Source organism: Chrysoperla carnea, chromosome 2 (assembly GCF_905475395.1).
Source record: "Chrysoperla carnea chromosome 2, inChrCarn1.1, whole genome shotgun sequence".
Lineage (NCBI taxonomy): Eukaryota > Metazoa > Arthropoda > Insecta > Neuroptera > Chrysopidae > Chrysoperla > Chrysoperla carnea.
In genome coordinates, this window is record NC_058338.1 from 95670168 (window position 1) to 95686547 (window position 16380).

General features: G+C 31.5%; 2 protein-coding genes across 2 annotated transcripts; one reads left to right on the top strand and one right to left on the bottom strand.

Moving 5' to 3' along the window:
* The first annotated feature begins 2179 nt into the window (after positions 1–2179).
* Positions 2180–11242, top strand: LOC123291766 (zinc finger protein 626-like). The gene is made up of 9 exons (XM_044872177.1): positions 2180–2507; positions 2575–2663; positions 2737–2797; positions 4538–4996; positions 6145–6343; positions 8267–8529; positions 8605–8725; positions 10235–10427; positions 10602–11242. Exons 1-9 carry the CDS (start codon positions 2180–2182, stop codon positions 10743–10745), a joined length of 1857 nt encoding a protein of 618 aa, XP_044728112.1. The 3' UTR covers positions 10746–11242.
* Positions 11243–14397: 3155 nt separating this feature from the next.
* Positions 14398–16380, bottom strand: LOC123291757 (zinc finger protein 260-like). The gene is made up of 2 exons (XM_044872165.1): positions 16248–16380; positions 14398–16158 (listed from the first exon to the last, which is right to left on the bottom strand). Exons 1-2 carry the CDS (start codon positions 16248–16250, stop codon positions 14410–14412), a joined length of 1752 nt encoding a protein of 583 aa, XP_044728100.1. The 5' UTR covers positions 16251–16380; the 3' UTR covers positions 14398–14409.

Sequence of the window (16380 nt, forward strand, 5' to 3'; positions counted from 1 at the left end):
ACTATCTTGGTTGAACCCAAACCGATATCGTTTTACTTCATACTTAAATTAGAAATTTTAGTTCAGTCACGGCCGCCATTTTTAAACTTTATTTAAAGACACTATTTGCTCGAGTTACGACTCCATTTTTGACCCCCGACGCAAAAAGAGAAGTGTTATAAGTTTGAACGCTAAATGTATCTGTCTGTGTCACTGTAGCTCTTAAACGGCTTGACCGATTTGAATGCGGTTTTTGTTTGTTTGAAAGATGACTAGATCGAAATTATTTTGGCTATGTTTCAAGAAAATCGGTTTATTTTGGAGAAAGGTACAAGGAAAAAACCGCATTTGTCGAGATTTTTAAATTTTGTAAATTTAAGTTGTTAATCTCACTTTAAGGACAGTATTCGTCCTTCGATTTTTTCAGTATATAGACATGATTGTACTTTTTGCCACATTTCCTTGGTATTCACAGGCGAATAACTTCCTTCGATTACTAAGAAATCCAAGATTGAATAAATCTGCTTGTCGAATCTTATTAATCAGTTTCCATCGAGGGAATTTTTTGTAAATTTCTCATCGTTCTTCGTTAAATATGATCTGATCTTCCGATCCAATAATTGTAGCAATTAATGTTCTTTTTTTGTTTGCTTGGTTGTTTTTTATTTGATTCCGGATCGATTAGATGGTCGTATTGCTATTGATTTTAAATGTAAATAAGAGAAGTTTTAATAAACACTTTATAAGAAAATAAACTCTTGTGTTCTTTCTTTATTTAAATTCATCCTTAAGATTTCATTTCCGTTTTTGCTAAATGACAAAAACCTAATCCTTTTAAATTCTTCATGCCCATCCCATAAAGTTTAGGAGAAATTCTATGCATAAAATTATGGGATCCAAATTTTGATAGGTCAAAAATAAATATAAAAAGTAAAAAAACCCGACTGTGTTAAATAATCTTCCCATTATTGGGAAGATTTAAACCGGTCTAGATTTTAATGGGTCCCGATTGTTAAAGTCGCTATGTAAACTTCTGGATTTGTTCCTTTTATTTTTAGCTAATATTTAACGCAGTCTGGTTTTTTTATTTTTAAAATTTTTTTCTATTTCTATACACTTTTTAATTACAATTTTCAAATATCTATCCAGTGATATCTCACTTACATAGTTCGGGGACTTCCATTTTTAGCCTCTGATGTACGTATACTTGATTCCATAAAAAATGCAACAGTTAAAACATTCTAAGCGTACTCATCATATGTTCTGTTATAATAGTAACACTTAGAATGTTTTGATTCGAGCATTTTTTTAAGACATAGACTATATGTCTGGTTCTTTGTGACGCTCTTGAAACCAAATGCGGGGACCGATTTCAACGGCAATCGATTTATCTATTTAATATCTATTCATTGATACCTCACTTAACATATAGTTAGTCAACTTCATTTTTTCTTGCAATATGACGTCTGGTGGTCGCCATATTGAATTTTCATTGCTGTGTTGTCTTTAGTGACGCTCACAAGATAAAGACAAATCAATTGACGTAAGAATCATCAAAATCGTTTGATCTTTAGAGTGTGCCGCTAAAGAACAAATATATATATATATATATATATATATATATATATATATATATATATATATATATATATATATATACATACATATAGACGGATAAAAACATTATCACTCCTTTGCGTCACGCAGTCGGGTAAAAATAGAATAAAATGTTTCAATTGACTTTCCTTCTAACGTGAATGTTTCGTGAAAATTCTTAAAAAATATGCCTTATTTAATTCGTTATTTATGATTAAAATAAAATCTGTAAAAAGTAGAATAAAACTTGGTATACCTAAAACTTTATAAATACTTTTCAAATAAGACATACTAATTAAATGGAGACAAGCATTTTTTTTACTTTTTTCTGGCGAATTCACTTCATAATAATTTCAAATAAATGTCCTAAACAATAAACATATCGTCAAGTATTGATCCATGTACATGATGCGTTAGGGTTGAACGGACTCAAAAAGGGGTGTGTTCGACCCTCATTAAAGTTTGTAATTATGATTTTTTAAATTATGTATTGTATTATTTTGACAATTAAAAAAAATGTTTGAGACACAAACTTTTAAATCAAAAAACCATTGTTTAAATTAAACAATTGAATGAAAAATTTATACTTAAAAAAGAATATACAATGGCCTTTACTTCATACTGTCGATTATGTGCGAAATTTATACCAGAAATTGATTTAATTGATATACTTGGTAATCGAAACGGCTTAGAAACAAAAATTAAACAATGTTTTCAATTAGAACTCAATAACAATGATAATGTTTCACCGAAACAAGCATGTATATTATGTGCGTCGAAAGTGCATTCATTTCATGATTTTCTAATACAAGTACAAAAATCTCAATTAGTATTTAAAACAAATTTTGTTGAAACAAAAGTGGAAGTTAATGACGATTTGGATGATTTTAAATTTGATTTACATAATACAAACTCATCGGATAAATTTTCAGGTAAGAAAAAGTTATTTTCTGTGTAATTATTATAATTATTTTTAATTAGAAAATGATGATTTCATAGATTATGATGATAATGATGGAGGAAATGAATCTGATGAGGATTATGAACCGGAGGACGATGTTAAAATTGAAATTAGACAATCTAGAAAGGTATATATTGGAATTTTTTATTTTTCATACGTTAAGCGCTCTTAAAATTAAAATTAAAATTTCTATTTTATAGGCTGGTCCAAAATTTAAAAAGGAAAAAGACGATTTTACAAATCAAATAGAAACAGAAGAAGGTAAGTTTGATTCCACAGTCCAATTATAGGCCTGCGACGCACTCCCGATTTCACTCCTGAACCTTCAAAATTTTGGTAATCGCACTAATTTTGGGATGTTTTTCCTATTTTCCGGGCGGTTGTGATGTTGGCAATGAAATTTTGCTATTACTAAATATTTTCTTAATTTTACTTTATTTTGGGTGAAAATCCCATCCTTCTAGCATTCGATTGGTGAATAATGATCTGAATAATAGCGATCTGAATAGTGAAATTTTTCAAACTGTTCTGTTAATTTGATTATATTTCGAGTCGAAGGGTGAAAATCCCATCGTTCTAGAATGACTAGAACTAAAATCGTAGTTTTGGGGCGTTTTTTCGATTTTCCGAGAGATTGCAATGTGGCTATTTAAATTTTTCAAACTACTCTGTTAATTTGACTTTAGTTCTGGTCGATTGGTCAAAATCCCATCTTTCTAGCATGTACATGGAACTGAAAAATGTAATATTGGAAGGTTTTTTCGATTTTTGTAAAGTTAATTTTATAAGAAGGTACCTTACAATATATATTATTAATATTGGAATTAGTTTTGTGTGGTTGAAAGGTTACTCATTTTCTAAAGCTCTTTCTGGGGGTGAGCCACAGGCCTTACACAAAAGTCTAATAGTCTAATTACCAACAATCAATGATCCGTTGATTGGCTTCTGGCACCGAAAAAGTAGGATTTCTCAATTGAAAATCTAAAAGGGAGCCTAAAAATATCCTTGAAGGTTATCCTCAATTCCTTTTTTGAAAATTACTTGATACCGAAGTATTATAGATAAGAGGTCCCTCAGGGTCTCTTAAATTTTTTCTCTACCGATAAAGTACTGATGTTAACAAAATTATTACATGGAATAATCATTACCGAAGAAATCAGTTTTTATAACTAAACGGACCTGTTCAGTTTCACTTTTGTTTCGGGCAGTTATTTATCAGAAAAACTATTAAAATTTAAATGCAGGGTGTTCTAGGAGTAACCTCATGCCCTTGTTGCATTAGATAGAAAATAAAATTCTAAGACGAAAAGTCGTTTTCCATTTTTTTGATCCAATGCTCGGATAATTCGCTATTAAATAAAATAGGCAGCCAATCAGGAGCGAACTATAACGGCAAGGCAATGGAAGGGGGGGGGGGTAAATAGTAAGAAACTGCGAGAGGTTCAAAGCGTGACGTGTACGTATACATACGCGTGCAAGAGTGTGAATGTGAAAAGTGCGAGTATAAGTGCATCGGATAAAAAAATGAAAGAGGAATTTTCGCCTGAGAATTTTATTTTCTACCTGCAACAAGATGCGTCTGTTACTCCTGAGACACCCTCTGTACTGAATCGCAAAAATAGTAGCACTCTCAAAAAAATTTTGTATGTTCTCGAAATTTCAAACAGGTATATCTCGGCGAAAAATGATTGGATTTGAATGAAATATATTTGATCTGATGGCTTGTACTTTCTAGTTTTTATCTCTGAGAAAATTTATTAATTAATTTGATATGAATTTTAAAAGTTTGCACGGGGTGCTTAAATATTTATACAAGAAATTGAAGATCTGCAAACAAAAGATTGTTTATTTCTCTTTAAATTAATTTTATATTAATCTTTATACGAACATTAAAAGCGGAGTTATTCGCTGGCCAAGCAAAAAAGACACTTTTCACATGCAGGATCTACTCAAATAATGACCTTGTATATGTATAAAATTGTTTGATTATTTATTTTCTAGATATTGAAGAAATGAAAAGTGCATTTTATCAAAAAGTGAGTGAAATCGCTGTAAAAAGTTTCAATCATTTAATATCGGATGAAATGTACGCACGTTTAATACGTGAAGTTGAAGAGAGCGAAGCGAAACCAACAAAAATGCCCGGTGATTTACGTCGATTAAATCGTTTTGAAGTATTAATTACCGATGATAATCGTAAAAAATTAATTGTACGCCGTGAAAATTCAACGGATCAAGTTAAATATTTTGTACCAAAAACAGAAATGTTTGATTTAATACGTGACGCACATTTACAATTAAATCATGGTGGTCGTTGTCGTATCGAGAGTTTATTACGTTCCAAATATAAAAATTTATCACGTGACTTGATTATGTTATATTTGAATTTGTGTACAGTGTGTAAATATCGGAAAAAATCAATCAGCGAACGTGTTCAATTCAAAGAAGAGAAACCAGTTGGTAAGTTTTTCATTTTCAATTATTGAAAATTGTTAAAATTAAAATGTTCGGATCATCTAGTACCTTTGCCTCTGTCCGTTTAGCAACCGACCCATGATCTGCGTATACTTGAGTATCAGTCCCGAGCGAACTAACGACAAATGCATCCAATGAGACATTCTGTAGCCTTTCGTGGTTAACTCAACAGCAAGTTGGTTATATTTTTCGAGCTTTTGAATGCCGAACAACTTATAGAACATTCGAAGTATCCTCAAATGGAATGATAATTTCGATGATCTTTAGTCCCATACTAAATTCATCCAGGACTTCAGGTCAGGACGAGGAGTACTTCGTACCCCGGGTACTTGTCTATTAATGTTCAAGGCAGTACCCAGGGGTAGACATTATCCGCGAGAAAGGCGGTCTTGATTGGATGATTCAGCACGTGTGGTAATGCCTTATTGACATAACTACAACATCGACACCGTTTATTCCCGTTTCCGCTTTTGCTGCCGAGCAACCTATAGAGCATCCAGAATCACCATATCAGGACGAGGAGCATTCCATACACCGGGTACTTGTCTATTGATGATCAAGACAGCCCCCAAGAGTAGACTCAATCCGCGAAGTAGACGGTCTTAAATGAACAGTAAAATGATTCAGCATGTGCGGTAATGTCTCATTGACATAACCACAACGTCGACTCCGTTTATCTCCGTTCCCGAATCGCCATGTTTCATTTAATGGAACGACACCGAATCGAGCTCAGTGGGGTAAAGCGATAGTTGCGGAACCGAGTGTACCTACCATTCAGCAAAAAGTGCATGCTCGCTTCCTTTAGGTTTGTACAGGAGCACGCTTTTCCTTGATCTGGTATTCCTGGTAATCTAGCAAGATAGTATGCCCGAAGTGCTGAGCATAGATGAGCATCCTCCACCGAGTAAAAATGAAGAATATCAAAGGGTTTCAAACCGAATGAGTTTTTTTCGATTTTTTATAGCTTTGTGCGTCTCTGCAATGTTCCCAAGAAGTCAAAGAAGTGAGTTTTGGAGGTGTCAAAATCCCCCATTCCCGTCTTTTTTTTGTAGATATTTCATGTGTTCAATAATCCATTGGCGAAGGAACTCGGTTATTCACGTGTTTTTATTTTTTTATTTTTTTTTTTGCAGTGTCTAAGCCACCTGTACCGAAATTAAAATGTCATGAATGTAATCAAATGTTTTATACATCAAACGAAATTACGGATCATTTTGAAAGTGTTCATCAGAAACCAGTGGAATTCATTTGTTTGGAATGTTCGAAAATTTATAACAATTATATAACATATCGTAATCATCTATTGAGTCACAAAAATAGATTTCGATTTAGGTAATATATACTTTATTTTGTAGTCCCTCTCAGTCTATGAAAAAAAAAGTATTTCTCCAAATTTTTAAAATAATGGATTCTGATAGTTCTTGATCAGATTCGATGTTTTAGTAGAGTGTCTCCATAACTAAACGCGATAGAAAAAGTTGGATAATATTTCTTGATCTCTTTTCAAGAGACAAGTTCATTGGCATCAACAAAAACTGGCTCGCATTTTTTGTTTTTAATTTATAAGCAAAAATACGACTCTTAAACTTATGTGAATAACGTCGTGAATGTGAATAATATAATTTTCACATCCTAAGGGCATTTTTTTCTGTAAAATTCGGTGGCATCATTAAAATTTAAATAAAACGTTCGGTTTTCGAGTTTTGACCTAAAGTTGTGTTTTTTAAATAGGAAGCATAGTTGACTATGGCTTAGTTAAAAAATATGTATTACTTGCTGGGTCACTTTGGGCCCATATGTTCGAAATACCGAAAAATGAAATATAATAATTTGCTCGATTACTTTTGGGTTTTTTAATATCTGTTTCTAGGAGGCTATGAATAAAATTCCAAGAAATATATTCGTTGTGTGCGTAGTCATGGTAGGGACAATAAAATCGATGCCAGCGCTTTAAGTGAAAAATTTTGGAGTTAAAGGGGGCTGTTATGACTAATTTGCAATTCTTTACATGTTAATGTAATAGAAATGTCAAATTAAAATTATTGAAAAACACGAATTAATTAAACTTAATGCATTAAAAATTGTGAAAATAAGAAATTAAATTGAACAAATATTATTTTTCAAATGTAAATTATCATAATTATTTATTTAAATTTGTGAGACAAGAATATTAAATTTTAAATGTAAGTCTTAAATGCAATCCATACAATTATATATGCATCCATACAATTCTATAATTAAAGTAGTGTATCGTTACCATGGAAACGAAACTCACGCACGGAGCGAATATGTTAAGTTTTATTTAATATATTAAAAATTATTGTGCATTGTATCGGAAATATATTTCAATCGCTATCCAGAAATATATTTCTATTACTGGAATGACGATTTCAAACCTCTCAATTTTAAATTGTGCGCTGGAACCAGGTCCCTGATAAAAAACAAATTAATTTAAATATTCAAATTGATGTTCCTGTTTATTGATTCTTTTCGATTTTTTGCTATTTCGGGCTTATGGGGCAAAAGCGCCCCAGCAAATAATGCATAGTTAAAGAGGAAACAAAATCTGTTTTAACTAAGCCATAGCCAACTATGCTTTCTATTTAAAAAAAACACAACTTTGAGTCATAACTCGAAAACCGACCATTTTATTTAAATTTTTTAAATTTTAACGAAGCCACTAGATTCTACGGAAAAGAGTGCCTTTAGGACGTCAAAGTTATATTCTCTTAACTTTCAAACAACGGCGTTATTCACAAAATCGAACTTTTGCTTATAACTCGAAAACAAAAGAAGCGAGCTACATTTTGTTGACGCCAATGAACTTGCCTCAAAAAAAGGGATCAAAATATTTTTTCGATCTACTATAGTTATGGAGATACCCTATTAAAACATTTTCCCACTCTGTACAGAGATCTAAGAGCACTTTTAAAAAACAGACGCTCCAGTTTGAAACAAGTAGAATCATCAGAGATCCTCATGTTATGAAGGTGGTAGTTCAATCGACAGTGTTCTGTCAAAAGTCCTACCACCCTTCTCAACGGTGCTCTATTGAATTTCAGGCAAGCACAGTCGTTTGGCGTAGCTGTGGTTATACACAGTTTGACCTATCGCATGCCCTTCGAAAAGTCCCAGTAATCAAGATGAGCTTGCATAGCCATTCCTTGATTCCAGTTTGGCTTTGTTTTTTTCCATTTTTACTTTCACATATTCCCTCAAAATTATTTCCCACTAATCAGTCTTTTTTTTAAACAGATGTGAAGAATGCGATAAATTCTTTTCATCAAATCGAAAATTACAAGATCATAAACAACGTCACACCCAAGATCGTAAAAAGTTTTTTTGTAGTGTTTGTGGGAAAGGATTTTTAGATAAAAATTATCTAACAAAACATGAGAAACGAATTCATTTAGTTGGAGATATTACACCGGATACATTAAAATCACACGAATGTGATGTGTGCCATAAATCATTTACTTCCGTTTCTAATTTAAACACACATAAAAAAGTTCACACAGGTAAGAACTCAATTTTCTATATTGTGATCGAATCAACAAAGAAATATTAATAAAGATGATATGCTTTAATTCTAGGTATTCGAGATCATACATGTGAACATTGTGGCAAAAGTTTCTTCTATAAAAAATGTTTGGATCATCATATTACATCACATAGTGAAGAGAGACCTTTTACATGTGACTTATGTCCTGCACGGTAAAAATCTTATATATTATTACTCTAACAAGTTTTTTTCTGTTCTTATTTTTCTTATTCCTTTATCAAATTCCATGATTCACTCCCCATTTTTAAGCTTATTATGGTTAAGTTTTGACGAAAAATATACTCACGGTCTAAAAATGTACCGCTTGGGAAAAAACACGCTAGATAAGTAATTTGAACGAAAAAATATCATAAATTTAAATAATAAGTTTACTAAGCAAACATGTTTTTACAGATTCTCTCCTAATACTCTAGAAATATAATTACTATTTTTAATACATGTTCTCCTAATAGTAATTTAGGAATTTTTGATTTTTTTTACCATTTTTCTATGAAATTTGTTATTGTTGTTTTCAGCCAAGGGTTACGGTAACTACGGGAGTGGAATTCCGCACGGGTCGAGCTAGTTATTTATAATAATATCGGGTTAATAATAATCATAATAATAATTATAATACGTAAGAGGGGTACCGCAAATGGGTCCCTAGCACCTAGATCAAGAGGTCCTGCCATCTGAGGGTGAAATGTCTCCGGGTAAGAGATGCTATTTTAAGCAGACCCAAACATTATAGACATGACGCCCTGCAGGTTCTTGCAGGTGCAAATAACATGTATGGAGGTATCATCGTCCTCCATGCAGGCCTTGCAAATGGGATCATCAGAGATTCCAATGTTATGAAGGTGGTAGCTCAATTGACAGTGTCCTGTTAAGATTTCCACTGCCCTTCTCAACTGTGTTCTTGTGAGGCAAGCACAGTCGAATGGTCTAGCTGTGGTTATACAGTATTCAATAGGAACTTCTCGTAGTTATTCCTTGATCCTATAAATTACGGAGCATCTTGCTTTGAGAATGACAGGTTCAGATGAAAGAGGCGTTTGGGATTATCTCTATTGTGTCGACGAGTCTGCTGCTTCCCTGGTGGATAAAATATAAGTGTTAATAGGTCTTAGAACCTCTGAAAAATTCTTAGGAATTCTGAAAAAAAAAATTTGGAACTCTGAATAATTCTAAATTTTTCAACGTTTTTGGACTGTCTAATTCAGACTTAATAAGTCTGGATAACTCTGAATTAGACAGTCCAAAAACGTTAAGAAAATCAGAGTTATTCAGAGTTCCTAAGACTTTTTCACAGTTCTTAAGACTTTTATAGAGTTTCAAAGTTTTATAAGACTTATTCTTTCTTCAAATATTTTTTCCACCAGGGTTCATTCTCTTTAATGCTAGAGTGACCCGGTATCCAGATCAGTCTGACTATGTTATTCAGTGCCAGGCGATTCAGTCTTCGAAGCAAACATAGACTATCCTCGATTGGAATCTTGACGCCTAAAGGGCCTGAAATGTGCCCTGGCATCACTGTATTCTTTTATATTACAAATCTGAGCACCTCTCAGCATGGCGAAGATATTCCTTTATTCTAGGTCCATAAACTCAAGAGCCAGGTAGATCTCCGGCCCTTGACCGTAAGGTGATTCTAAAATTAAAAGAATAATTTTTATTTACAGTTTCAAGACGAAAATGTTATTACGTCAACATACATTTGTACATACAGGAATTAAACCATTCCAGTGTCACGTATGCGGAAAGAAATTTCGACGAAAACCAGCCTTACTTGAACATTCGATAACGCACACAAATTTGTATCCATTTAAATGTGAAATTTGTGAAAAACGTTTTCGTTCAAAGAAAAATTGTGTTGTAAGTATATAAATTTTCTCTTAATAACAATGAGTTTAATTTTTCAAAGATCCTGTAAATCAAGGTTAAATTCAGGATAAGATATTCCATACTTCTACTCGAATCCTTGTTTTCATAATCGCTTTGTTAAAGAAATATTTCGCTGGAAAGAATAAAAAGTGTTTTTTTTTTCAGTGGCATCAACGTTTACACACAGGAGAGAAACCGTACTCTTGTGAGATGTGCAATCGACATTTTACATGCTCATCGTACTACGATAAACATATGAAACGTAATCATGGCGTTATCAAAGTAAAAAAAGAATTTGGTAATTGTTAAAATATCAAAAATTCTTTTCTAACTTTAAAATATTTTGTATCGAATATCAAAATGAATAAAATAGAGAAGAATGAACTTAACCGGGTTCATTAATCTACATAGATGGCCAGGTGCTGGAGATCTGTCTGGAGGAAGACGTTAATGTTATTGGTTGTCAGCATAACCAAAGTAAAATATGTGAAATGGTAATCATGGATCTCATTGATCTTATATAAGATCAAAAAGAAATAAAAATCCCCAGGTCGTTACACTATCATGTAGCTCGGTTGGAACTGCCAAGAAGGCAGTTGAAAAAAATAGTGAGTATTTTGATTGAACATTTTCGGTAAAATTTCCAGAGCTAATTCGATTCAGGACAATTTCCTCAATTTTTCACTGTAAGTGCTGCACCTCTATGAGGGTACATTTCAATTTAAAATTTTACTAGATTTTTTTTATAAGTTGTTAATTTCAAAAAATGTGTTTTAATTTCCGTTGTATTTAATATAGTTCCTTAATTTTTTAAGAAACTATACAAATGTACACGAGAGTTTCTATTTTATTCTCTTTGATTCTAAATGATCATGTTTTCAGAAAATAGAAGGAAAATATATAAAATTCCGAATCTGAATGCAAAACATTTGTATATGCCAAATTCTCTTAATACACTGTGTTTGTAATGTAATTTGTAATTTTTTTTAAAATAAATTATAAATGGGCGTACTCAGAACATTAAAGTGTTGAGTAACTATTGAGTTACATACTTAGATGGCTCAATACTTTTGTTGCGCGATGTGATTCTAATTGTCTAATTTGTCTTACTTAATACTTTGTTGCTCTGAACACTGAATAAATTATATAGAATATTTAAAACTTTCAGAAAAATACTCAACTTTCGTTCATTCCTGAATCCTTACCAAAAAAAAAAAAAAAAACAAAAATTGAAAAAAAAAATACTTTTACGAGTTTTTAAAAGTCAACATTTTACATCCCAAATAGCCCTGGAGCCCATGACAGTAAAATGCACATACACGGATTTCGAAATTTCGCATATGAATCAATACTATTTAACGATAAGTACAATATGGATTAGAAATATTTTTTGACAGGTTTTTTTATTTTTTTCTGGTGTGACATATTATTTTGGTCAAATTTGATCTATCACACCGAGAAATTCCGAAAGTAGAACTCAAAACGAACAAATAAAAAAAAATTAATTCCGCGTTAAGGGTGAAATTTTATTGGCTTTATATATTAACAAGTGAAAAGAAACAATTGACTGAGTTAATTGTTGAAATACCATGCATAGTCAGTGTTGATTTCTTTATCACATAACACATACAAAAATGTATAGACAGTGTTGATGCGCAATCGTTTGTTTTTTTGACGTCACGTAAATAACAAAAGATATTCACTTTTAAATAGACACACACACAACTGATATTCCTATATTAATACATACTATAAAATTTGCACCTAATTAACGCCCTCGTCGGTAAATAGTGATGTTTACAAAAAAATGTTTCAAACAAAAGTTTTTTATTTTTTTATAAGGAACATTTTTTACATTTAAACTTTTGTTCTATCTCTAACGGTTTACAAATGGGTCCTACGGACCCAAGAACCAATTGACCTCTGATGCCCATTTACGAACTTGACCTCACTTTTTACGTCCTGAGTACGCTGTAAAAATTTCAGCTCGATATCTTTTTTCGTTTTTGAGTTATCGTGTCCACAGACGGACGGACGGACAACCGGAAATGGACTAATTAGGTGATTTTATGAACAGCTATGACAAAATTTTTTTCCTAGCATCATTATTTTTAAGCGTTACAAACTTGGGACTAAACTTAATATACTATGTATATTTCATATATGCATGGTATAAAAATCGGGTGACCAGACCTTTCTGTTACAATAAGAGCTGCCAGACCAAATTTTCCTTAAAATAGATACAATTTGCCTCTTACAAATTAATTTCCATGAAAGTGTAAAATACTTGTAATTATTAAAAATATAAAAATTTATAAAAAATATTTCTGCTAGGATAAACCCACCTATTACATATTGTACCTATCGTTAAACAGCATTGATTCATATGCGAAATTTCGAAATCCGTGTAAGTGCAGTTTTATTGTCAAGGGTTCCCCGCTTAAAATGTTTCAATAGCCAAAAATAATTATTTTAAACTGTAACGGTCATTTATCTAAATGTTGTTGTTTCTATTATGTTTAAATATGGTTACATGTTTCGTAATAAATTGGTTGGCAATTTGGTTGATAAATTTCAGCATTTCATATATAGGAAAAAGCTTTTACATATAATATCGGCCGTTATATTTGGTCCAGGATTCGAACCCCAGTGCGTTGCAGGGGAGCATGCTACCACAGAACCAATGATGGTGAACCTATTTTTTTATACCGTGTATATATGAAATATACATAGTATATTAAGTTTAGTCCCAAGTTTGTAACGCTTAAAAATAATGATGCTAGGAAAAAAATTTTGTCATAGGTGTTCATAAAATCACCTAATTAGTCCATTTCCGGTTGTCCGTCCGTCCGTCCGTCTGTGGACACGATAACTCAAAAACGAAAAAAGATATCGAGCTGAAATTTTTACAACGTACTCAGGACGTCAAAAGTGAGGTCAAGTTCGTAAATGAGCATCATAGGTCAATTAAGTCTTGGGTCCGTAGGATCCATCTTGCAAACCGTTAGAGATAGAAAAAAAGTTTAAATGTAAAAAATGTTCCTTATCAAAAATTAAACAATTTTTGTTTGAAACATTTTTTCGTAAACATCACTGTTTACCCGTGAGGGCGCCAATTAGGCGGAAATTTTAGAATATGTACTATACTTGATTATCAGTTATGTATGTGTCACATGTTTGTATGTGTTATGTGATAAAGAAATCAACACTGACTATGCATGGTATTTCAACAATTAACTCAGTCAATTGTTTGTTTTATTACTAAAATATCGACCCGGGCTCAATTTACGAACTAAATATAACAATTCTGATATTATATGTAGGAGCTTAAAAATAAAAATAAAATTTAAAAAGTATAAATTTATTAAACGAATTGAAATTTATTACAAAACATGTAGCCAATAAGTAACATAATAGAAATAACAATATACCAAAACATTTGTAGTTATTAATAACAATTTTTGTATCCGTTACAAAACCATGTTCGAAAGTTTCCCATTTCTTCGGATTAAATCGAAAGACTCTAAACATCGTGTAATTTTTCCCGGCTCCCGATATCAACATAAATTTTTCGGAAAGAATAAATAAATAGGTAAGTAATCGAGATTTTTTTTTTTATTTCATATTTAGGTAAATTAATAGTTCTAAGCCGCAGTATTATTTGAAGGATATTTATTTAAGTTTCTAATTATGGAAAAACTGGGTTTCTAATCATGGATTTCGGTCATATAATTAGATTTTCACTATTTTCCCGTCTCTGTAGTTTATCTTACAACTTTAAAGTGGCAACTCTAACTGAAAACTCTAAATCAGAGGAACGTTTTTTCGTTTTTTGATCTGTCATGTAGATCAATTTTTATATTTTGTTATTTAACAATTCTAATAATTATTTTTTTTAAATATTATAAAATCCTACAAAAAAGCAGGTTCTATGAAATCAATTTTAAACTTTTCCCTTGATTTAAAATTTTTTTTATTTCTTAATTAAAATAATAACATTTAGATGTTTATGATCATTCAATTCGTTTTTATTTGTAAATATTCTGTCGCAATCTTCACACGCATATGGAGTTTGATCACTATGAATTCTTCTATGTTTTACAAAGTTTATTTTCATGCTAAATGTTCTATGACAAACATAACAACAATATGGCTTGTCTCCTAAATGTGTTCGTTTATGCTTAGTTAAAATATGCTTCAGACTGAATGCTTTGTCACAAACATCACATGTATATGGTTTCTCTCCTGTATGAGTTCGTTTGTGTACATATAGGCTGCTGTGATGAGTAAATGTTTTATTACAAACATTGCATGAGTGAGGTCTTTCTCCCGTATGAGTTATTTTATGAGTATCTAAAATATGTTTACGGTAGAATATTTTACCACAAACATCACAATCAAAATATTTTTCTGCTGTATGAATTCGTTTGTGTCTCAATAAAAGTAAATTCGAAGTAAATTTTTGATCACAAATTTCACATTTAAAAGGTTTTTCTTGAGTATGTGTTCGTTTATGTTTAACTAAATCACCACTATATCTGTATGATTTATTACAAACATCACATGAGTAAGGTGTTTCTCCGGTATGAGTTCGTTTGTGACTACTTAAATTGTACCTGACATTGAATTTTTTATCACAAACATCACATGCATGCGGCTTTTTTCCTGTATGAATTTTTTTATGTTTACTTAGATCAGTAGCAGCAGCGAATGTCTTATCACAAATTTCACATGAATAGGGTTTTTCGCCGGTATGTCTTCGTTCATGTACAGCAAGATTACATTTATCTCTGAATGTTTTATTACAAATATTACAAGAAAAACGTTTTTCTCCGGTATGTCGTAGCTTATGTCTAGCAACATAACATTTATCTCTGAATGTTTTATTACAAATATTACAAGAATAACGTTTTTCTCCGGTATGTCCTAGCTTATGTCTAGCAACATAACATTTATCTTTAAATGTTTTATTACAAATATTACAAGAATAAGGTTTTTCTCCAGAATGAACAAGTTTATGTCTAACCATACTCTTAGAATGAGTGAATTTTTTATTACAAACATTACAAGAATAAGGTCTTTCTCCTGTATGGATTCGTTTATGTCTAACTAAATTGCCGTTGGTGGTGAATGCGTTATCACATACATCACATACGTAAGGTTTTTCTCCTGTATGAGTTCGTTTATGATAAGTTAATTTGGTACTAGTTCTGAACTTTTGGTCACAAACATCACATGCATGCGGCTTTTTTCCATTATGAATTTTTTTATGATTACTTAGATTACTAGCAGCAGCGAATGTTTTATCACAAATTTCACATGAATAGGGTTTTTCGCCGGTATGTCTTCGTTCATGTACAGCAAGATTACCTTTTTCTCTGAATGTTTTATTACAAATATTACAAGAATAAGGTTTCTCTCCAGAATGAACTCGTCTATGTATTTTCAAGCTAGTTTTTTTGTTGAATTTTTGGTTACAAACATCACACGAAAAAAGCTCTTCTTGTGTATTTGTGTGAATTTCTTTTAACATTTCATCATTTTCTGATTCACATCTGTTAAACATTTCGTCGAAATCTTCATCTTTTATAATTAATTCCGAATGTAAAGCTTGTTCAATTTTAATTTTTGATTTTTTCAACATCTCATCAATATCCTCATCCATTTCATCATTATTTGAGTAAAATTCTTTTGACATTTCGGTATAATTAATTAACAAAACCTATTTTCACCATGAACATAAATATTGTAAATATAATATGATAACATTTTAAATATAATATAAAAAATAAAATAATAAAAATTTCTTACCATTCATAAATCACCAAAAAGGTTATACATACATATACAGGAAGCACGTGCAAACCATAGGTCGAGCTAAGTGAGCTCCTTATAGTTAGCAGATAAAATTGTTATTTTTCACTCAAACTATTTCCATTCATTT